The sequence below is a fragment of the Chamaea fasciata genome, unplaced genomic scaffold (assembly GCF_029207755.1).
Source record: "Chamaea fasciata isolate MVZ Bird 193981 ecotype frontalis unplaced genomic scaffold, bChaFas1.0.hap1 SCAF_7, whole genome shotgun sequence".
Lineage (NCBI taxonomy): Eukaryota > Metazoa > Chordata > Aves > Passeriformes > Sylviidae > Chamaea > Chamaea fasciata.
In genome coordinates, this window is record NW_027094092.1 from 1,880,653 (window position 1) to 1,904,409 (window position 23,757).

The 23,757-nt window shown below is 48.6% G+C and overlaps 1 protein-coding gene across 3 annotated transcripts in view; it reads right to left on the reverse strand.

Annotated features, from left to right (window-relative positions):
- The window catches only part of MICAL2 (microtubule associated monooxygenase, calponin and LIM domain containing 2), a 116,955-nt gene that overhangs the window by 14,041 nt on the left and 79,157 nt on the right, over positions 1-23,757 (reverse strand). For all 3 annotated transcript variants that reach the window (XM_066187204.1, XM_066187203.1, XM_066187202.1), the window contains 6 exons: positions 16,963-17,155; positions 13,884-14,056; positions 12,702-12,776; positions 9,212-9,309; positions 6,172-7,489; positions 130-224 (listed from right to left, as the gene is read on the reverse strand). In XM_066187204.1, the coding sequence (XP_066043301.1) occupies positions 130-224; positions 6,172-7,489; positions 9,212-9,309; positions 12,702-12,776; positions 13,884-14,056; positions 16,963-17,155 (1,952 nt within the window). The remainder of the gene's footprint in view (positions 1-129; positions 225-6,171; positions 7,490-9,211; positions 9,310-12,701; positions 12,777-13,883; positions 14,057-16,962; positions 17,156-23,757) is intronic.

Genomic DNA, 23,757 nt, shown 5'->3' on the forward strand with positions numbered 1-23,757 from the left:
GTCATGTAACCTCCAACGTTCCCATCCTCACTTAGAGGAATTGCTGCGTGTTTTAGATCAAAATCACACGATGAATTTTAAAAACAGCCCAGCTAAGGAAATACCTTCCTGTTTCCAACTCAAGATTACCTTGTGTGTTAATGAAGGCTTGGATTCAAATTCCTCATCAGAGGATGAAGTAGAATACTCAGTAGCTTGTCTTCTGACAGGTAGGTGTTCATATCCTAAAACACAAACCCAAAACGGTCAGTGAAGCAAAAGATACTGTTCTTTAACCTAAACAGACACTTTGCACCTGCCCTGAGTTCTAATCAGCAGCACCTAGAGCAATTTGGAAATACAGCTGACAGCACTAATTAAATTTCTGATCCCTGTCAAAAACTGTCTGGCCATATATTTTATTTTTTTTTTTCTAGGTACTACAAATAAATTAATTCCTTGAACACTCTGCATGTATCATGCTGTTCTGAATGCACTCAACATTCATTAAAATGTATATATGAAGTTAGCCATATTACCCAAATGATTGTATATAGCTCACTATAGAGTGTAATTGAATGCACAAAGTCTGAGCCAGCTCTTAAACAAATTACCCTTATGTGGCTTGTAGCATCTGGCACCCATTTTTACTACATGACATCTGCTCAGTGTAAAATAGTTGGCGTCAGAATGTCTGGTCATATAAAAAAATCACAAATGTAATCAGAAGCAAATGGACTAAGAGAACAGGGCTTTATCTCACAGCCTCATGCAACATAAATATTTCATTAATTATGTCTAAACAAACATCACTTATTTTTCTGCTTCAGGAATATTATCACATCATTGGGCTGTTGATTAAAATGCCATAAGAAGTCAGGAAAATCCATACATCACAACAATACGCTCCATAAGGAGAACTCAAAGCCTGCCTTTGGAAGAAGCATGCTTGCAGAATTATAAATTAAATTACATTTAATTGCAGCAATTTTATCATGCCCGTTTTTCCAGCATCTTGTTTCAAGTGGGTGTAAATATTTGAATTTCTTCTTAATTTGTCTAATGCATAGCTTCATTCCCTTCATTTCAGAAAATAAAGCGGCTTTTGGAACATCTGTCCCTATGCTTCAACCTGCTACGGGGTTAATGGTTAACAGCTGGGCATCTTGGAAATGTACATTATTTAAAGCAAACAGTGTTAGTTTTCCTTTGTATCTACAAGGCAACAGTTGGCTTTCTAGGTGTATTCTGATTAAAATCACCTCCCCTTCTCCCAGCATAGATGTTTCTTCTCTGCCTTGCTCTGGGTCCCAGGGCGCAAGCAGGACTTTTGCCTCCAGCCCTAATTTAAACTCAGGATCCATGAAACGTGTTCATCTCAGACAGTAAGGCAATAAAAGCAAATTCAAGTAATTTGAAGCAGAGATTCTGCTTTTTGTGGGTTTTTTTTTTTTTTAGCAATCTCAGTTTTAGAAGCGCCCAGTCCTTGTGTCCAGTGAAGCTGCAAGCTCAGAGGGCTCAGTGGAGCAGACCTGGGTCCTGCCACCCTTTTTGGGGTGCAGGTCTTTGGGCAGGGAGGTGCAGCAGCCCTCCAGGTGAGTCTCCAGCCTCACAGGTGTCTGCTCCAGACGTGCCCGAGCTGCCAGCCCACGCCTCCCTGCCCCGCAGTGCCACACAGCTCCTGCCTGGGACCTGCCAGGGATGGTGGCTCCGAGTGCTGGGGTCACAGCACTGCCACACTGACCCTGCTCTGCACATCCAGCTGCACTCCACCTGTCCCCAGCAGGGCCAGCCCCTCCCAGCTGTGAAGAGCATCAGTCACTGCTTCTTTTCACGAGGAAACTCCCCCACCTTGCTTTTCCCTGTGCAGCCAGAAGTTTGCAGTGACTACCCCGCAGTCACGCCACGGGAGAAATCAAATTCCACAATATGCAAAGTGCAGACCTTGCAGCCTGGCAGGGCTGGAAACACAAGCAATTACACGCTCCCTTTCTTCTCTCAGCTGTGCTGGGAATAAGCTAACCCTGCCCTCCCCTTTGGGTGATATCAATAATTTAGGAAGCGTTACAAGGTCTGGAGGAGAAGCAGCCTGCTCCAACGCAATAAGACAAACAAGCAACAAAAAACCCCAAACCAAAACCCCAGAAAAACCCTCAAACCAAACAGGGTGGGGTAGGCAGAACTTGGCCAACAGCTGTGAGAATTTGGACAAAGCAAACACAAAAACATTCAAACTTAGGGACTTCTACTGAGTCATTAAAATCTGAAATTTAGAACTGCAATACTTAAGTTAGATGATAATAATTGGCCTCCAAATATGCCAAGCCTTAAAGCTCGATCTGCTGCAGAACTGATCTCAAAAATGTAGATTCTTTTCCAAATATTAACTCAAGTCTTCTAGACTTGGACTTTCACTTTCCAGGCATCTCGTTCCTTCACATTGGGAGTTATTTATTACGTATTTCTTTTTTCCTGAGCACTCCAGCATCTCCCTAATTTCCGAATTAGCAGACATTATAACTGAGCTTTCCCTCCCTGTGGAACGAGACCTCAGATGAAAGTGCAATGCCTCTGAGAACCCCTCCCTTAACACGAACATCCAAGGTACTCCTTTTCCCAGGAAACCTGAGGTCCTCTGGGAAACGAGGGATGTGTAATGTGAAGAGGCTCACAAGGTGATCCCTTGTGTTAGAAGTGGGAGCACTACTGGTTGTCCTGGAGATTTATGGAGAAAACTCACCACTGGTGTCAATCTGCCTGTCACAGACCTCACTTCCCTTTCTTTCCTGCGGTGTTTTTGTGCCGTGGCAGTGACTGCAGCCTAAATACACAGAATGTCTTGGAGCAGGAACTGTTTTGATAACATCATGCTGTCTTATTAATCTGTTGGCTTCCTCCTTGACTGTCCAAGATTGCATATTTTTGTAAAAATCATGGGAGTTAATCCCGACCACTGTAAGAACTTCAGTGTTTTGCAAAAGAGAGAGAGAAAGTTACACAAATCTCCTGGGGCACTGGTGTTCAAAACCAGATGGAAGCTGGTAGGAAATGAAAAGAATGGCCAGTAGAAATCCAGTAGAAGGACCAGTAGAAAGAGAGGACTTGGCTATTTGGGTTCAGATCTCGGCTTCTCCACAGATTTCTCATGTGATCTTATGCAAGTAATTAATCTTCTAGTGCCTCAGTTCCCCTTCTAAAGTACGAAATCAGTGCAAGAGCAGTGTCCTCCCTGAGCAGAACACTCCGAACACACAGACCTTCTGGGGCACAACAGTGCAGCAATGGAACCTGAAACATTTGCAAGCAATCCCTTCCCACTCTGAGAGTGCACAAAATCAGCAAAGTGAGTTCACAGCACATTAAATTTTCTCATCAGCTGAACTGGTTTTCCTGCCCTAAGTCTCAGTAATTAACATGGCACTTTGGCATTTTTTTGAATTTCAAAAGGGCAAGTACGCTTAGGAGAGAACTGTTAACCATCTGATTGAACAATTTTATCCATCAGTTTTTTGGAGGGAGTTTTACTGCAGGTTGTAAAGGGGACAAAAGCCTTAAAGATATTTATGCAGCAAATCAAAAATCTGTAATAGCACTTAGAAAGTCCAGCGTGGTTATTTGTGGACAGTTGTGTATTCTACAGGCAAAGTTTGGAGATTTTTTTTTTTTTTTAACCAGTCTCTCACTGAAAAGTTTGCACAAGCCCCCATTATTTCATTGGGCTTTGTCTAGGTCTCACACAAGTTGTCTGTGCAGCTGGATTTCTGCACAGCCCCAAATTTCCAAGTGGCTCTGAGGACCAGAAACAGAGGGGAAGTGTTAAGCAGAAAGCCTTGAAATCAGAAACTGGAATGACCCATATGGAAGGTGCCGCTGCAAGTGGAGGTTTGAACCACAGGCAATCTGCTGCGAAGATTCTCCATTTTTGTGAGGATTGCTTCTTCATGCTGAGCTTCAGCTGGGGGCTGAACACGTTGCAGGAAGGGACGGGAGGAAAGAACAAATTAAATGTCAGAAGTGGTTTCTAAGTATCTGGTTACTCCCCAGGGGGTTTCTCTGCCATGAGCTGGCCAGGGCTCATCTCAAGCCCATGAACTTTTATCACCCAGCTCATTCTCTGGATCCACAAGCCACTGAGGGAGAAAACACCAGTGCAATGCAATGCCAACCATACCTGCACAGAGCAAGTTTGACCCCACACAGAATAGGAAAGCCCCGATGCGAAGACCCAAGAGGAGTATTAGGAGCAGTCTCATTAAATCGGCTTCTGCAAGGTGCTGGGAGTTGTGGGTTTTTTTCTTAATCAAAGAAATTTTTTTGAAATTTTTGGTAAATTTCAAGAGAGGAAAATAATTACAAGAAGCGTGGGCTAAAGCTTGTCATAACTTCCTGACTAAAGTTTGTCAAGCCTCTGACAAGTGCCTGGATGAGACAGAAATGCCATTTTTGAGGGCAAAGCAGAACTCAGCTCTTTTCTAGTTTTACTATGCATTGATTCACTCAGATCTGAATGTTTTAAAAACTTCATAGAGCTACAATGTTGAAACTTCGAAGATAACAGATTACTAGGCAAATAGCTAGATTAGAACTTCATTTTCCTTTTTTTTTTCTAAACAAACTTTGCATTGCCTACATTCAATAATTGTAATAATTTAATTTCTCTTAATTGTAATAAAATAATTTCTCCTTTGGCTTGCACAGCAGAGGAATGCCACAAATTACACCGGCATGTTTTTTCAAAATATTTTCAGCATAAATGAAGTATAGCATCATTCAAACCTTGCAAGAACTTTTCCCATTTCAGTGTGAGCACAATGTACCGATTATTGTAATGTATTTAGTTCAGAGCGAGTCAGGTTGGCTTAGGTGATGGGCAGTGATGTGGTGCAGACCCTGAGAAGGCCTCTCATTTAAGAACACAGTGAGAAGTGTGAACCAGCAACTCTCTGTGGCTTCAGTGCAGTCCTCGACATCTTCTGGCTCAATGGGAATGCCTGGTTTTGTGAGTTGTTGGATAAAGGATGCTCCAAGGATCCAATCCGAAAATTCAGGAACGAGAGCAGGAGTTATTCTACCAGTTTCAATGAGCTCCAGATCAAGTGCCTTATGTACTGTATCTTCCTCACAGTGTGTGGCAGTTCTGAAGCAGAAGGGATGCAAAAGGATCTGGCAGCTCACTGGGAACATTTCAGTGACTTTACATTCTACATCCGGGTTTTATTGCTGAGGCACAGCAGCAATTCTGGGGTTACAGTTTGGGTTGCAGTTTCATAAAGCAAGAGACAAACAGGTGTGTCGACAAAATTCAGTAGGTTATTTAGATAAATAGCTGAGACTTTCTGCAGTGGAAAGATGGATCACAGAGAAAGGTGGGTGAAGCTCTCATGCCTCAGATTTCACACCTGAATTTGTGCTGCACTTAATTCTTTCTGAGCCTATGCTCAGATTGCTCTTGGTCTGGCATCAATATTTCTTGGACTTGTCTGCAGTTTTAATACCAACCTTGCTCTTGCAAGCAAACAAGAAAATTGATGCCTTTCAATCACTGCCCAGGTAGACTCACAAATGGGTCAGAGGAGGTCAATAAGGTGCTCTCTCCTCTCAGATTAAAGAACAAGGGGATATTAATGACACTGCAAAGCAGAGCTGAGGAGACACCTGCTAAGGAATCACAAACACAGAGCAAAGCTTCTTGCTGCTGCAACCATATTGCTTCAGTCTGGTTCCTCATGGGAGGGAAAACAAATGTACCCTGCACTGCAAAAAACCTGGAGTTTTTGGTGCTTGTCCTTCTGCTTGCCTGCTCTAGTCCCCTTCCACAACTCAGTGTCACTGCAGCAGCTGCCCTGCCAAGCATCCCACTCTGCCTTGCTGCCCCTTCCACCTCTTGAGGACAATTCCCTGACCCAATCACATCCCAACAGCAGCAAGCAGCAAACCGAACTTGGGTCCAGCGAGCCGGTTCTGCTTGCAAATCCCCTCCTCCTCAAGTCCTAAACTTTAGCCACAAAATGCATTTATTAAGTCTCCCTGTGTAGAAAATAACTAGAAATCAAACATAGCACACCATAGATGTGTGCTGCATGGCCACACACAGGTCTTTTAAAGGCTAAGTGCTATTACACAGTAACAATAATAATAATAATGATAACAGTAATAATAATAACAAGGAAGTAATTCCACTGGGGTTCTCACCTGTGAAAGGATAACACAACCTTTCTGGAGAATGGTCCTTAATGATAGGCAGAAATGACACCAAGGAATTCCGTTCCCTTTCACAAGCTTTGCTTCTCAGTCTGTTGAAGGGTGGCCCCTTTTGTGCAGAATCATCCAGACTGTCCTTGAAGGAGCTCTTGGGCTCTGGAGATGAAAAGAGAGTGGACTTCTTCTTACGGATGCATATTTCATCCAAGGGAGCTCCTAGAGGACTGTCTTCAAAGGTAAACTTTTCTAGGAGTCCCGGGACTTCCTCCATCCTAGTGCAAGCTGGTTCCTGAGGTACATGGGTTGTCTTGGAAGGCCGGTAGGGCGTGAAGGACACCTTTTCCCTGTAATCCCTTAGAGATATCCCTTCAGAGCCCACAGAAGAATGAGATGGATTTGAGTAAGGCCTCTCATCTCCCACGTGTTTTCCTGCCCACTCCCTTACTTTAGGACCCTGTGACTGAGTATTATTGTTGTTCCTGTTCCTTTGGCTTAGGGAATACCCAGGAGCGCTGGGGAAGCTGAAGAAGTCTTGTTCTGAGGAGCCTTTGACTTTGCTGTCCGAATCCTGCTTTATTCCTTCTGGAGCTGAGGTTAGAGGCTCCAAAATGGACCTTTTGATAGCATTGGCTATGAGCCTCAGTGGGGATTTTGGCTGGCCGGCTGCGTGCTCCCTGGAAACCACATCTGCAATCCTCAGAGCGTCCTTTGTGGCCGCTGATGGAGTTGGTGGAGCACCATCTGCAAGTAAGAGAGGCCCAGGACAACCAGAGCGTTTGAACACTTCTTTTCTCCAGCCAGCATCCTTTTTCTCCAGGGCTCCGTTGTTTCCAGGCCCTGGGCTGCTCCCACCTGAGTCTGTCCTGTTTGAGCCATACAAGGGTTGCTGTTGAGTACAAAGCCCCGGCCTCTGTCTTGCCTCCTTTAATTCTTGCTCGAGCTTTTCTCCGGGGTGCCTGGTATTTTTGCCATCTTCCTCTTTCAAATCCAGAGGTGACAGTGCTTTTGTCTTCCCGTTAAAGTGCTCTGGTTCAGAGGTGTATTTCCATGTTTTTTCCTTCCAGTCCCAGGCTGAGTGTGTCCCAGTGTCACTGTCGGTGTCTTCAGGCTCATAAAAATCAGCAGCCAGTGTCCCATTCCCAAGAGAGGTCGGTGGAGGACCTGTGGTGCTGCTCTGAAAAGGAGAGTGGGGAGCATAGCAACTTGTGTCTTCAGGCCCCTCCCCGGCTTTTCCTTTTCTTTGAAATACTGGGCTGCAGGGTTTGAAATGTCCTCTCGGAATTTCTGGCGGCTTCTTGTAAGAAGCCAACTGTGAAGTGCATTTTAAAAAAAAAAATTATTTTTGGGATATAAAAACACTGCTTTGTGTGGCCTCTATTTCATAAAATATTTTAATCCATTTTAATCTTAACATAATAGTAGTTAACATAATATTTAATTTATACACAAACACACATGTAGATGATAATGTGAGAAAAGCTTTTCTCCCCAGAGGGCAAATATTTCTCTAGGAGTAGAGATCTAATACTACTGGAAATTTTAATAGTCTAAAAATAACCTTATTCATGCTAAGAATCTGTCATGTCTTTATGAATTACCTTTAATATTTCCTTTAGAAAGAATCAGTCTATTTCCAGGAAAACAGACAAGAGCAGATCTGCTCTGTTCTCCTGTGTGTGTTCCAGTTGCACACCTTAGAGTTTTGAGCAAGAAAAAGAGACCATTATCCATCCTCTCCAAATGTTCTTCTATTACTGCCTGTTTATGTAGTGCAGGTAGGAATGGAAGAAGTGACCCGGAAAAGATTTTAAAATATAAGATGGTAGTTTTAAACAATTCAATTAGCTCCCTCTCGTGATTATTCTTCCTTTGGTAAAGGTTTAAACCATTACTCCAGCCACCAAAATCTTCTGCTGAAGATAGTAACAGGGATAAATATCCACTTTATGGAGCCAGCAGAACAAAACTAGAGTTCTTCCTTCCTTCTTACAAGGGAGGCATTTTATCATCAGTGCTATGTGATAATGGATGGCGTGAAGATTGAATTCCTGCTTTCACTTCTGTTCCAGATACCCAAATTCACACGGGTGAAGCCATTAATCTGTCTGACTTTTCATTTCCCAGAAGCATCAGAAGTAAGGCAATAATGATTCCACTTTGTTTCATGCTTCTGTTTGACTAAAACTGTTACTGGCCAGGATCTTGGATTGAAAAAAAACGTAAGAAACAAAATCAACAAATAGACACCCCCCCCCTTAATCCTCGCTTTTTAGAGTAAGACAAAGGCCACTAAGCAGTGCTGGTAGAGCAGGAGCTGAATGGAGTCACCTCTCCTCATGGCCAGGCAGTGTTGTGCAGCTCTGCTCCCCTGGGACATTCCCTTCCTGGCCCCATTGTCCTGCACCGGATTTCAGCCACCACCATGGACGTGGAAGAGTTGGCTTTTCCCTAGCACAGGCCCTGAGGTCAAGCGATTTTAGTCGTGTTTAACCCAAGGGCGAGGACAACCGTCTGGGCCATGGAGGATGTGGGCTGGTCCCTGCTCCACCTGGCTCCAGGAGTCCAGGGAACGTGCTGCCCTTTGCCTGGGATGGTCAGCCACGACTCCTCCTGCAGTGCTGCACTCATGGCAGGCCCACCCTTCCTCATCCTTAAAATACCTAAAAATAAAAACCCCTCAGAAAAAAATAACGGGGAAATCCGAGGTCCTGAAGGACACAGAAGACGCTCCTGAGCAGTGGGAGACGTGAAGCCCTTTTCCAGCCTAAACGACTCTGTGATTTTATGACCGATACAACAGATGAGTGGCTAACTCCTCATGTGATCGAGGCCTGAGTCTCACAGCTCCTTGACTTGGGAGTGATTACATCAAATCCAAGCCTCTTCCCTACGTACAGCACAAGTCTGACTCCAACCTCGGTGGTTACTGTGAGGACCAAAACCATGCAAAGAAGCAGAGACAGCCTGCTGAGAGCAGATGTGTCCCTAGAGCGGTCACAGACACCCCGCTCTGCAGAGCTCTCCTTTGTACCTGTGTTTGGGAGTGCTCCTCTGCAGCACCGCTCTGGCAGCTGGCTGAGCTCTCCTTCCCGTGTAGCCCAGGTTTCTTGCTTGACAGCAGAGGAAAGCCTGCAAAAGACACGAGTTTTACCTTCCCACTGGTACTGACTTTGTCTTAAGTGAAGTCCGCAGTTAAAGAAGAAGAGTAGAAGATTGAACAGCCTCCTGGATAGAGCTGAACCTGGAGAACTGACCTACAACATTGAAGTTCATGGCCTTGCTCACATATGTGTCTGCGTGCTGTGCCAAACACATGTTGATATTTTCAGCGGTGGACCTGAACTGCTTCCTCTTCTTGGCTGGATGTGGTGAAGCAGCTTTTGAGTTCCAGGAAACTTTCTGGAAAACCAGTCCTCTTTAGAGGGCCTTCAGGCCTCAGAAGCGGAGGCAGTCAAAACAACCTGTGACTTTTGAACTTTGGGTAGTTCCAAGAAATGAAGAAAACGGATGACTTCTGAGAGGGGCTGTCCATCAGAATAGGGGGAAATTGGGAAATGCATCCACCTGCAGGCAGTAAGGACAGAAAAAGGTCTCCCAAGCCAGGACAGCAGGCAGCACGATGGGGGCTCTCCTAGGATCAGGCAAGGTAAATAATTGCAAAAGGAGGCAACTTGCACCTGAAGGGAGGCAGGAGAACTTTCCACTATTTGTGCCTGTGGGAATTTTACATAATAAATAATCTTTGGACAAATGAAAGTACCCCTGATCCAAGGTATTGTCATGGCCAGCTATAACACGGCAAGCATATTTACAGCTCGGTTATTAACTCCCAAACCCAACCATAGTTCTGAAATCCATGCAAACTTTGGTTCTTCTACATGGGGATTAAAAGGTGCATAAGGACAAAAGCAACACTCCAGAGACAGAGAGGGCAGTTCTTGCATGTGGGCTTCAGCAAAGCCAGGGAGGGAGGCCAAGTTTCCTTTCGTCTCAGTGTCTCACCTGTTTGTACCCAGTCTTGATGCAGCTTGTTATGTTTGATCAAGACTGGAGGGACACACTGTGCTGGAGCCTGTTAAGGAGCTCCTGCAGGGATGGCAACCAGGGCCTGACCTTTATATTCTGTAATTGAGCCACGGGAAAACATGAGAATCCACAATTAGGATAAAAAAAACCCACAACCACTACCACCTGCGTAAGTGAGCCTTGAGCCTCCTGGCAGGAGCAAATACAATGGTTCAGGACACCGAGGGGAAATGCAAGCGCTGCAGCAGTGACAGCCAGAACACCGGTGAGGGCATAAAACCCCCAAGTCCAGGGGTGTGCTTGTGCCCATGGGAAGAATTTCTTCCCACCCCAGCTCTTGTGGGTAGGCTCCCAAGGACGGGGCCTGCACATGTGAGAACATTGTTCCACACAAAGCCACAGCTCCCCATCTGTCACAGGGGAAATAGTTTCGTTCCCACCAAGATGCTGAACCTGTATTTTCAGCTTTGCTCTCAAAACATGATTTAAAAAAAAAAAAAAAAAAAAAGTTCCCTAGGGCACTATCATGATCTGCTTGGCCCAAAATCCCAAGATAAATTAAGAGCACGGCGTTCCCTGTGGCCATGCAATGGGGATTAAAGGTTTTGAAAGGTAATATCCTGCCCTGAGCCTTTCAGCCAATATAGCCATGACACTGATTTCCTCTCCTTGGCTGCCTACGCCGTGCTGTTTATGAAACATATGTGTTTGGGGAAATACGTCTGAAAAGGAGACAGAGGGGTTTTTTTCATGTGACTGATGATCATATGAATTCCTGTAATCAAATTGGATTAAATATAGAAACTCTGACTTACAGTCTTCCTCCAGAGAGTAAAAAAAGCCTTTATTCTGCTCCCAGTGTATGCTGACTGTGCTTTACACCTCATTTTAACAGCGTACTTGAGGTTCAGGCAAACTCATGCTGCACGTTGCTTCCCTCTCAAAGGCTTTTAGCTCCCTCTAGAGCCCTTGAGGCCCACGGAAGATTTTAACAAAATGATGGAAAAATTAATTGGCAAGCCATAAGTAATGCCCTTGCTAAGAACAAGCTGAAAGTCAGTCAAAATTAAGAGTGACACCCCCTCCAGTCTTCTCTGCTTTCCTCTCTAACAATCTTTCTTACCCCACACTCAAACCTGGATCAAGAATCATTTTTGACTGATCTTTCAAAAACTGAGATCAATTAAGGCAAGACTTTAAACCCAAGCCTTTGGTGGAGCCAAACTGCGATGTCTGTGCCAATTCCCACACGCTTTACGGTACTCAAGAGGCACAGCCAAGGCTGACAGGGATGCCAGGAGACTTTGAGGACTCCCTGTCCCACCTTCTCATCCCAGGCATGGGGGGAAGCCTCCCCTAGGTGGGACATCCACATCCTCAGGGCATGGCAAAGCCTCATGGCTCAGGAGCACAGGGAATCCCAGCCCTGTCCTGCCTGCCTGTCTGCCACGGCTGCCTCTCCAGGGACAGACCTTCACAGGGCTTGGTGGGGGCCTCCTCTCAGGACCATGAAATAGCCCTGTGCGTGCTCTACTGAGATTTACTGAGTTATCCCACATGTGAGGCACCCGAGGCCTCCAGGGGACTGTGGGTGGGTAGTGACTGTGCTCACGTGCACCTGACTTGAAGGCAAGGCTGATGCCAGGAAGAGGAAATGCACATCTTATCTCATCATTTGAGATAAAAAAAATTCAGCCCACAGTGGGCACTCGCAAATAATCTCGAAGCTTTCTTGTGCATTCGAAGCAAGCAAGCTGAAATGCCTCTGCTTGAGCACTGGTCCCTTCATGGGCACAGGGATCCTACTTGTTTCAGAAGCAGAGCCATCGTTTCTCTGAAATGGGAGCCTGAGCGGCAGCACACTCTGATTCAGAAGTAAACGGAGCACAATCACTATCCAAATCAGTGCATTCCTGTGTGATTCCCACAGGAAAAGACAGGTCAGCCCAAAACCGAGGGAAACTGCAAAAGGACAAGAACCACTAACACTTATTTTCACCAGCTCACCTCTTGGGATTGGCTTTCCTCCTTTCACCAACCCAGAAGTATCACCTGGGGTTTTTTTTTCCAAGAGGGAAAAGAGGTGACAGAGCACCTGTGGGAGTGTGTCAATAGGCACCTCCAGGAGCTTCTCTCATGAGTGACACCAGGTCAGACCCTGTGTCCCCCCTCCTGATCAAAGGCAATCAGTGCAGACAGGCCTAGAGACAAAATATGCAGCTCTGGGATGGGAGTGTGTGCTCCCATCTGGGGAATGAACGTGGACCCCACCTGCTGATAGGTATAGTTACACAGAGAACAGTCACACAGAAAGGGAGTGTGATCTTTTGAGGGTAAAGAAAACGGAAAGAAACATTTGGTGTGCTTTAGATCTCTGTTTTCTCAACTAGTGACTCAAAATTACAAAAATTCTAAAGGAAAGGATGGAAAACACAACTAAAAGACAGGAAAACAGCATGAATAGAAGATGCAATCGCTTCTCAGGCTCTACTCACTCGTTTGGATTTTTCTCCTCCAACTCTGATACTTATTTAACGCCGTGGACTGAAAACTGTTGGCTCTCTGGAGTGCTGAGCAGAAACAGAAGGGACACGGGGTCAGCTAATCCAGCAAAAGCCAGAGGGCAGAAGTGGAGCTGGGCAAAAAAAGAACCAAAAAACCCCCCCAAAAAAAGAAAAAAAAAAAAGAAAAAGAAAAGCAAAGCAGAGTGGAGAAACAAAGCCCCGATTTCCCGGCGGCAGGTGGGGGGGTCAGCTTTGCGAGCAGCCGGGAGAGGGCAGCGCGCACCCGCCGCGGGATGCGGGAGCTGCTCCCAGACGGGAGCTCCGGAACCCTCTCACTCATCCCAAACCGACACACGGGATGCTGTGCCAGGAAAACGACCTCAGCAGCCAGGGATGGGGTGAAGACTGAGGGAGAAAAAGGGATAAAATCCTTTAGCGGTTACATGGAGCCACACGCTGCTGGGCACGTTTTGGGGTCCGCTGCTGTCCTTTTGCCTTAAACAAGGGCTTATTCAAGAGTTGATTTAAATTAATGTTTAAAATCCCCTCTTTTCTGCTTGGGTTAAAAATGCATATATGGATGTGGGGGTGGTGGGAGATGGGAAGAAATGAATGCTGGTGGCTTTTTATTTTCTGCAGAACAATGTCTTTGGCTGTTTTTAGCACACTAGTTCTGACCAGCTCCAGAAAAGAGTTTCTTTCCATTTGAAGGCAGATTGTTCCCAAACCTCTCCCCACCTCCCTGCTAGCTATGTCCTTTTCTCCCTCTGCTTTCACTGGCTACAAAACCCTTCAGCAGCTCCCTGTAGAAACCCAAATTGTTGCAAGCAGAGCTCTCTTAGTGATTCCCAGCCTCACCCTTGCCCAGGCAGTGCTGCAGATATTGCATTGCCTAATAAATACCATCCTAACATTTTACAGGTGGGAAAACATTCATCCCACCCCTGGAAGCCAAGCACAAGGCACAACTTCTCTAGGCTACCCTGCACCATGGAAATGGAGCTTGAGTTACAGCACCAAAAAGGCAGAAACCCCCCGAAAAAGACAACCCGGCCACACTGCAGGGAACTTTGAAAACCTTCACTTTGAAAAGTCTCCCCCTGTCCTACCTGCACCCTCAGGAGAGGTGCAGGAGAAGCTGCTGGAGCACCCCCAGGTCAGGATAGTGCTTACCATCAGCGACTTTGGATGTTTTGGAGCTTTCCTCGGGCACGGCGGGGCTCCTGATGAGCGATGCCCACCTCTGGATGGGGCTGGAGCAGGCGGGCGGCTCCGGCAGCCAGGTCTGCCCTTCGCTCACCTCCGAGGTCGAGGAGTCCCCGTTGAAATCAGACTCCAGCTCAGAGCTGCAGGGAAAAGGGCAAGATGGAAGTGGGACGTGTCAGGGAGTGCAACAAGCACCAGCGTGAGCACTGGCAGCAGCGTGGGTGTTGCAGGGGAAGAGGTGCTTGGCAGCCAGGGCTGATGTCCTCATTTTCCTTCTTTCATCACATCATGGGGCAGTGATTTGCTGTAGGTGCTGCCCAGCTGAGCTCTCCCCGCTCCCATCAGACTCTGGATCTGCACCCACAGGCACCATGCTCAGCACCTGGAGTCGAAGCGCTGCTGAGAGGGACTTGGGGTGAAACCCCTCACTGTGCAGTCACCAAGGCCAGGCACTTGTGCCTGCAAGGCCGTGCAGCAGGATGAGGTCAGGGAAACTGCATCTGCAATGCTGTGATTGGCCTGGAAACAACGCACAGGGGTCAAAACTCCACGCTTTTCACTTTTTTTCCCCGCAGGTTTTTGAAAATAAGACGAGAAAGAAGCCTGGAGCAGAGGCCCCATGGATAGCCATGGGCCCAGCAAGCAAGGCTGAGTCCAGAAGCTGGGGAAAATTGTAAGCCTAAGTCTAGAGAGAGGATTGAACGAAGCTACCTAAGCAGCCTTCAAATGTGCACAAGGTGTCTGTAGGAAAGAAGGAAACAAACTCTCCTCATTCCCAGGAGCCATTGGGCCGGCCCATGGAACGCTGAGCAGAGCAGGGAGGCACCTGAGCTGATCGCAGAGGCAGATTACGGCATCCCCTTGGGTAAATGTAATTAAAAATCCACCACACGAACACACGTGTGGATGACATGCACATCCTGACCTTGCCTCAGGGCACAGCAACTCTTGGAGGTGATTATTAGCCCTTTTTCTAATAATCAAGCCATTTCTTTCATCTCTGAAGCCCAGACTCGAGGGAACAGACAGCGTCAGCCCTTCTGATGTCACCTCATCCCACTGCCACAAATGAGTGCGGCAGGATCCCACTCAGCCTCCTTCGAAGGCAAACAATAGGGCCAAGCTAATTCTTAGATTTACTGGGATGATTCATAGCCGTGCCTCAAAAAAAACAGAGGAGCTCCCACCGTGAGCAGTCCTGGTGGTGCGGCAGGAGAAGGCTGCTCCGTGTTTATCCAGCAGAAAGCAGAGTTTTGTTGTGACAGCCCAGGGCACAGCCCAGGAGGAAGAAGAGGTAAAGGAGAGGCTGCAGGCTGTATAAAGCAATACATTCGGGTAGCACCCACCAGTTCTGACCCCCAGCTTCACCTAGATGAAACCAGCAGTACTGGGAGGCCAGGGCAGGCAGGGAAGCAGGGAAGGGAGCACCTCTCCAGGTGCACTGCTCTTTCAGCAGGCTGAATCAGAGTGGCCTTGAATTTCATGCTAAAACACATTTTTAAAGCTGACTTTCGAGCCATACAGATAGATATAGACATATATATATGTAAAAATATAAATATATGAAGGCTTTGATAGCTGAGACCCTGTGTGGATGGAGAGATACCACACTGAGATTGGGCAGAGCGCCACACCAAAGAAAAAGAAAAAGCCCTGCCATTAACATTGATTGATACATTTCTGTTTTAAAGAGCAAAACGTCTATTTTCCTTGGCCAGCAAGGAGGTAAGTACTATAGCATGAGGTTTCTCCTCTCATCTCTGCTGGAACAGGGGTCATTATTCACAGTACCCAAAGCCTGAACTGCAAAGCTGTGTCACCGAGCTGGTCCTTTTCCCAGTCCCACCAAATTCCCCGCAGCCAGCTCAGCAGGGCCATTCGTCACTTGCTGTTTCTCTTGTCCCCCCCTGAGCAGGCAGAGGGGGCAGTGGGAGGTTCACCTCGGAGCCACTGGCACCCCTTGTGCCACGTCCTGCTGGCAGGGAGCCAGGGGCCCTGCTGTCCGGCCGCAGGGAAAGGAGCTGATCCCTCAGATCAGGGGGATTAGCCGGCTCTCCTCGCTGCCTGCACGCCCTGCCAGCTGCAGGGTGTTAGCAGGGGATGCCAGCGCATGCTCTGCAGGGGAGCTGTCTAACAGGTAGGAAGCCTTCCCTGTGTTCTCCATGTCCTCGTGGACAGGCTCATCCTTTCCTGCAAGGGCACCCAGCACTCACAGAGTGCAGACCCCATTCACAGCCACCTCAGGGAATGGCAGAAAGTTGCGTTCCTCAGAGCCACGTTGCTCTCCAAAAGCTGCACACAGCACCACATGCAGGTGTTTAGGGGGTGTCAGGAATCTGAATGAGCTTCCCTGCGGAGTAGCAGTGTTTGCAAGTTGGTCTTTTGGGTTTGCCTTTTCTTTCCTTTCGTTTTTCACTCCCCCTCTTACTTTTTAGTTCTCAGTAAGGAAAAGTGCTTTACTCAGGGGATACCAATCTAATCTTCAGATGGAACAAACTGCCAGAGAACCCTGCCCTAAAGCGAATATATTCTAATGAGTATGTAGAAATGGGGCTTCCTCTGACAGCTCCCCAAGGTTCATCAAATTTCAGATTTCTTAGGGATGGGCAGGCTCTCAAAACCCAGGAGAGGCCCAGGGTTTTGGGAGCTGCAGGGTGGGGCCCAAGGTGGGAGGTGGCCACGTCACAGGATGCACCTTTTGCCACAATACACCCACTGCCCAAATCCCTGCGTCCCAAAAACTGTCCGTTCCAAGAGCTGAACCCAAGCTGATCACAGCAATTTATCCCTCTGATCCAGGCCCCTGTGTGGGATGGGAATGTTTGGAGATTTCCTGCAAAGTGATTCATGTGCCTTGTGGGGATTTATGGCTGCGGTTAAGAACAATTGTTATTCCGAGCATTTGTGGGGGTTTTGTTGCTTGGTTCTTTTTTTCTTCCCCCACCTGGTTGTACATACATCCACTACTATATTTTGTTGTGATTTCCTTTAGCATTCCAGAGGAAACCAACCCCCCTCTCACGGGTTTACTCGTATTTTGAAGTACCTGCTAGCATCACTGGTGACCATGACTCGAACTGCCAGGAGGTTGTGCTCAGCCATCTCCTCCTCGGGGATGACCCTCACGATGGCCCACTCGGGGGAAGGGGGGCAGAACCAGCGCTCCAGCTCCTGCTGCTCAGGGATGCTCTTCGCCTTCTTGGGGGAGGTGGGCTCGTCAGCCACGGGCAGGCAGCAGCCTGGGAAGGCACAAAGGTGACAGCAGGCTGTTAGGGCAGGAGGGAATCCATGGGGCACCTCGCCCCTGCACTCGAGTGCTCCGTGGCCGCTGGGTTCTGCCCGGGATCCTGTGCTGCGCCCAAAGCGCACGCCTTGCCTGCGCACCGACAGCCTGGCGTGGCAAAAACACCCCTCCAGCCCAGTACAGCCCTGTCAGGGCTCCTCAGATTGGATCCAGAGAGGAGGAACCTTCAGGAGCAGCCTCAGCTTCTGCAGCTGCGGGTCCTGGCGCTGCTCAGAGGGATGGGCATCAGCCTGGTGCCTCGTGGCAGCAGTGCCACACGTGCCATCCACACCAGTAGGGTCTTTTGGGCTCTTTTCCAGCCCTGTATGGAGCTGTGTGTGTGGCAGGAGGCAGATGAACCAACCTTGCTTGGGTGGCTGAACCTTCAGCCTCACACTGTAAGTTTAGGTCAGTTTAGGACAGTGGGAGTGAGCGAAATTAACACAGACCCTTCAGGTTGTTGTATGCTGATTGCGTACAGCAAATACAGACCCTGATTTGGGAAAAGCAGCAGCATCCCAGTTGAACAGCAGTTGCTATCCTTGAGCTTCACACTCAGGCAGGGGGAATAACGAATAAAGCCACGTTTCCCTCACTTGGGGTGATTAAGACAGGGGATCATCTCTCCCTGTGAAATCCTTAATTTCTGAGCAACCTTATCCATCCACAATTTCCCACCCAAGTAGATACAAAGGTATCAGCTGCAAAGGTCCCTGGGGCTTGGTGCAGAAGGGACAAATGACAAGCTCCAGGAGAGTGCCCGTGCTTGGCTCGCTGCCCGTGTGCAGTGCTTTTACTGCATCCAGTTCAACACTGGTGCTTCTAAATTAGACCTGTATAAGTGGGGGGGGGGGGGAAATATCAAACTTGGGACATGACTGATTTTCTCCTCCACTGGAGCAAACCATCTAGTTAACATCAGCTGAACTCCTATTTAACTTGCAGTGCCTCCATTTACTGCAGGAGTGCACTCACCCCATCCTTCTCCCCACAAAAGTTTTTACCTTGAACATGCTCAGGCCCTACATCCAGCTCAACGGCACCACAGCAGCCATGTGTTTCTTGACTGCAGAGGTTTCATTTCCTCTGGGAGATGGGAAGAAATTCATACCTCTTTATTTTTTATGTCTGACTTCTGGTTTGGCCCAGCCAGGCCACCCACCCAAGGATGCTGTGGGCTCCAGCAGCTAAGTAGAAATCAGTGTTTTGAGCCAATTTATAAACCCCAAATCCTTCAACTCAACTTTCTCCTTAAAAGATGGTGCATTTTACATGAAAATCAGAGCAAGCAAACGCGAACAATAGTTTGCCAGCTCTTTCTATAAATTCTGTACCCATGCTGGCAATAAACATTGCCCAAGGTCACTTCCAGTGGCTGCTAAAGAAAGTCAGCTTTGCCATCGGCTTGCACACTCAGCGTGTCCCTTCCCACCCCACGCACTCTGCTTCCCCTGCCACGCTAACAGGAAAGAGGAGAAAACATGTTTATGACTAACAGACACACAGCTGGAGACCATCAAAACCCACAGACAGACAGACAGACAGACAACCTACAGCGATTCCCAGCATGGTTCCTGAACGTGAACACATTTCCAAGAAACACGTCCCTCTGCAATAGGCTGCTGCACATCCAGTTTCCAACATGTGAGAGTCAGAGCTGGTGAAGGACCTCGGGGTGCCATCCAGGACACCAAATGACAGTGATGGATGGCACCACTACCTCTCTGAAAAGCAAGATTTCTGTGCTTGCTTTTTTTCCTATTGCATTCCCCATTTTTTTGTGAACTTCTTTCTGGCATCACAATCTCTCCCCTTCTTGAACCCTGCACCCTCTCAAGAAGCTGCTGAAACAGCAAAGCCCTTTCTGAGCAAGTTCACATCCACAGTGATACCAACCAGGTTTAAGTCCAGCATCCTACTCCTCTGTAGGTCCCTTCTCACCCAAAGCACTCTAGGATTTGATAGCAAACCCGCTCCTTACTAACATGTTTTATCAGTATTTGCAGTGTGACACATAAATTGAATAAATTATGTTGCACTCAGCTCCACAGAAGCAGAGACTGGACCATCTTGGTGCTTCAGTGCATGGGACACCCACATGTGCACATTAACTCCAACACTGGCCTAGGCATTCCGCAGGGCATTTGAAAGTCTAACGTTAGAACCTCAAAACAGGGCTGCACCTTGGCTAACAGGCTCAAACAGAAAGCAGAGACGTCCCAGATGTCCTCCATCATCAGGGTTTTTTGGTTTTTTTTGTAGGCTCTGAAGATGTTACACCACTCAGCTGGTCCCTCCTAAAAAGCAGTGGAGTTTTCAATCCCTGAGGAAAATGGGGGTCCGGAGCGAGTTCAGGCAGCAGGGATGTGCTGCTGCCAGCCTCGTGTAAGCGCCGTGGGAGGAGAGTGTGGCCAATCCAAACCAAATCCCAGAGCTCCACAGGCCTGAATCCCACCTGGCAATCATTACCTGCTCCCCCACAGCAGTGCAAACACATCCAGCTGGCCACCACTGCGCCTCTGCCACCGGCCACGCTGCCGCTCGTGTTTGAGGAGGATCCAAAACGACAAGTTATGTTCTGAGACAAACAAAGCATTCAAAAAGAAACCCGGGACTTCTTTAAAGCTCTTATTTTCCAGTTAGAGAAGAAGGGCTGCATGAACTAATTTCTGCTGAATCAGCCCAAAGGCTGAGTGCTTACACGAAGGTGAGGCACAGGTTTATGCTCCTGAACAAGCGTTAGGCCAAATTAGAAACAGGTCATTTAGAAAGTTCCAGCCTCGCAGCTCTCCCTGAATCCTGAACAGCCACTCATCCTTGCAGCACCAGCAAGGTCCTCAGTGAGAAGTCAGCAAGGCTGAGCAGGAGGACCCTGATTTTCTGGAATTCTGACTTCAGGGTGGAAACCAGGCTGTAAACCTCAGTGCCCTGATTCCCATCATAGCGCAGGTTGAGACTGCCAGGACCTCAGAATGCTAGCGAAGGACCTCAGCCTGCTGCTGCTTGAGTCCTTTCCTAAATCTGTGCCTGGCTCTTGGGTATCTCCAGTGAGGGACACTCCACACCCTCTCTGGGCAACCTGTTCCTCTGCACAGCCACAGCAAAGAAGTTCTTCCTCACGTTCAGGTGGAACCTTCTGCGCACCAATTTCTGTCCACTGCCTCTTGTCCTATTGCTCAGCACCACTGAGCAGAGCCTGGCTCTGCTCTCTTTTCACCCTCCCTTCAGATACTGATGGACTTAGACGAGGTCCCCTCTCAGTCCTCTGTTCTCAAGGCCCAAATCTCTCAGCCTGTCCCCGTAAAGAGATGCTCCAGCACTCTAATCATTTCCTCCCCAGGAGAGGAGATTTTCTTTTAGAAGCCAAGAGACTGGGTCAGAGGAAGTGAGCTTTATAAAAAGTAAAAGCTGCAGAGGTATCCCGTGCGCAGGATGGAGAGGGCACAGCCCCGTTTCCTGCCCGTGCAGAGTGGTGCCATGCCACTGACCTCTGCGTTACCAGAGGAAACCCCAGTCCTCAGGAAACAGTCCCTCAAAAGAGCATTTGCCCAAGGTCTTACTTCATTTCCATCGTGCTCACTCCACATTTCCTACTCCCTGCTCCTCAGCATGCCAAACACCTCCAGTAGGGAATTTGCCTGCTCCTCAGCACACTTCGGACTGGAATCCCCGCCAATCCTTGGCCAAAACACTCCATTCACCCACAGAAGGGGGCTGGAGGAGCCAGGAGTGGGAAGGCGTCAGAGCAGGTCTGTCACACCAGCACACGCCACCAGCGTCCCTCAGCAGTGGACTAAGTAGAAACCTCCTGACAACAACTGCTGTGCCCTTTCTGGGTGCTGGAGCTCCCTGAGCCAGCCAAGGAGCCAGTGTGCTAATTCCCACATCCTGCCTGTGCTTTGGGGCTGTCCCGTGCTGGGCTGAGGGCAGCCCTCAGGCTCTGCTTGGCCAGGAGCTGCAGGTCCTGCAGCCACAGCACAGCTCGGGGCGTTCCTGCTGCTGTAGGGTCTGCACGTACACAGCTCCAACTTGCTGAGAGGATTAAAGGAATTTATGCCTTCCATTCCTTCAGCTGCTGTTCACTTCCTCCTTACTCTGCTGTCACCCACATATGATGGTCCTTCTCATCCACAACCCTGCCCCAGTCTGACTGATGTGCATTTAGAGCAAAGAACATGGCTTTAGGGTTTGTGGATGGGGGTTTTTTAAAATTTTTTATATGCAAGCAGTGAAGCTTAGCTGCCTTCAGCTACTAAAACAGCAGCAACACGGCCAGTGATTTGAACAGAACAATCACATATTCATCTGGCCTTCCCACTCAAACACGATGAAAAATGTGAATAGAAACAATTTCTCCTTTGTCTGCATTTCAAAACTCACCTCATCCTCCTCACATGGGCAGAGAAACGACTGTTTTCCTTACAGGGCAAGGATTTAGCCGAGCCCTGTGATAACTGAGAAATATTCCTAAGGCTTCAGCGTGCAGGGCTTGTACCTGGGTTGGCTCTCACCCAGAGGCCAGGGCTGGTCAAAACTCACTCCAGTCCATGGGCTTGGCCAAAAAGCCCCTGCAGACTCCAAGGACAGATACAAATCCAAACCCCTTTCCAGTAAAACATAGTTTTTTCTCTCCATTAAGTGTCAAACCAAGTGTTTGAATTCAATATTGTGCCAGCTCACCTTTGCATTTGAGACTGCAATGTCTCCACCAGGCCTCAAATTAGTCAGAGATGCAGCAGGGAGGGACAAAGGCATTAAAAAAGACCTTTTCCTCCATCTCTCTGGAGATGCTCTCCTTGGCTGAGCCCTTCAGGAAGCTCAAGGGCTCAAGGCATTGTCTTTCTAGCCAAAAGCAGACAAATTCAGCATGGTTCATCTGCTCACTCGAAGTTCAGTGCAACCCTGATTCTCTCAATGACAGGCTTGTAAAATTCACACTGCTTACAGAGTGATAATCCACCAATACCTAAAAAGCATTTTTGCCTTCTTTCTTTTTAAAATAACTTGTTGTAACGGCTACCTCAGACTGGATGCATTTCGGCATCCCACAGGGGCTCCATGCAGCATCACCGTCCTGCAAAGGCTCTGAGACCACGGCAGGAACACGGCACTGAAACTTGCCGTCCCCGCAGTGGGGAGAGCCAAAGTCACCCCAAGGCCCAGAAACAAGAAATCTCCTGGGATGTGGGATCAGGGACTCCGGGATCTCAAGAGGTTTTGCTTTGCCTTTCTTCCTGGGCTACGAGGGCAAAGCTGACAGCACAGCACGGCAGTGGAGAGACCTTTCTTGTCCGTGTCGTGCTGCCTGTTACAGACACGAGCTACATGAATATCCTTAGAGCCCTGAAGGCTTGCCGTGCTCGGAGGGGCGATGACAATGGGTTTTGCTGAGCTGATGGAAACGCCACGGTCCCCCGGGTGTCCCTGGCAGGGCGTCCCTTCAGGAACGTGCCCAGAAAGCAGCCGTGACAAAGAAGCGGCCCTTTCCAAAGGGGCTTAGCGTCTGCCCACCCGGGGCTCTGACACCTTCTCTGATTACCATTTGTAAGGCGTAGATGGCAGCGGCATCCGAGTGCGCCCAGCCCTAGCGCCAGGACCGGCGCCCAGACACGGGCAGGGGATGCCGCGAGCCCTGCTCCACAGGGCAGCCAGACTGCGGCCGGGCTGCTGCTGCTGCTCCTGACTCATCTGCCAAGCCAAATCACACCACTGCCACCTGGCACGGAGGTGACACGGCCTTGGGAACCCGCCAGCCTCGGGCAGAGCCAAGCTCCTGCTGGGGCAGCTGGGCCGCGTCCTCCCCACCTCAGGCACGGCACGTGCTGCCCACAGTGGCACAAGGCTTGGGCTCTGCCAAAAATCCTTCCCCTCCCCGCCGGCAGTGCCAAGCGGCTCGGACACCAGCTGGCTTTGAGCAGCTCCCCTCAGGAGTGGCTGCTCCCCATGTGCCTCTGCCCAGCAGGGACTAAAATGGTCCGAGATGCTCCACGGAAAATCGCCAACCGAGGCAGCCGCAGCCGGCTCCCCGTCGAGTCAATGCTGCTGGGCCACAAACAGCCACAAGCGTTCACATTTCTCCTCCCTCCTCCTCTTTAGCTGGTTTTAGGTCATGTGAGGGGAATTCGTTTTTAAGCAAATCCTGTGGGATTTCTTGGCTAAAGTGAGTCAGCCCGAACGGGAGCCCCACTTAGGAAGAAAAGGGGAACAAACCTTGCCAAGTCAACCGAAGCATGAAAACTCACACAAACCCAGAGAACATCCCTGAAGGCAGATGAAAGGCACAGACAGAGCCAGGAAACAACAAATTTTAAAATCGTATCTACCTTTCTTCTTTGGCCCACAACACACTTAAGGTACTGGTGGTCAGGAACAAAGTATTTGCAGGGAGGCTGGTCCAGAGCACAGCTCCAAGAACTCCTGATCTGCCCAGGCTGGGGCTCCCCACACGGCACAGACAAGGTCTGGTGGCTGTCCAGGTGGAGACCCCCTAGCAGGAGGGGACAAGGAATTATCCCTGCCTGCTGCTGGCAGTAAAAGGCAGCTCCATCCCTGCTCCAC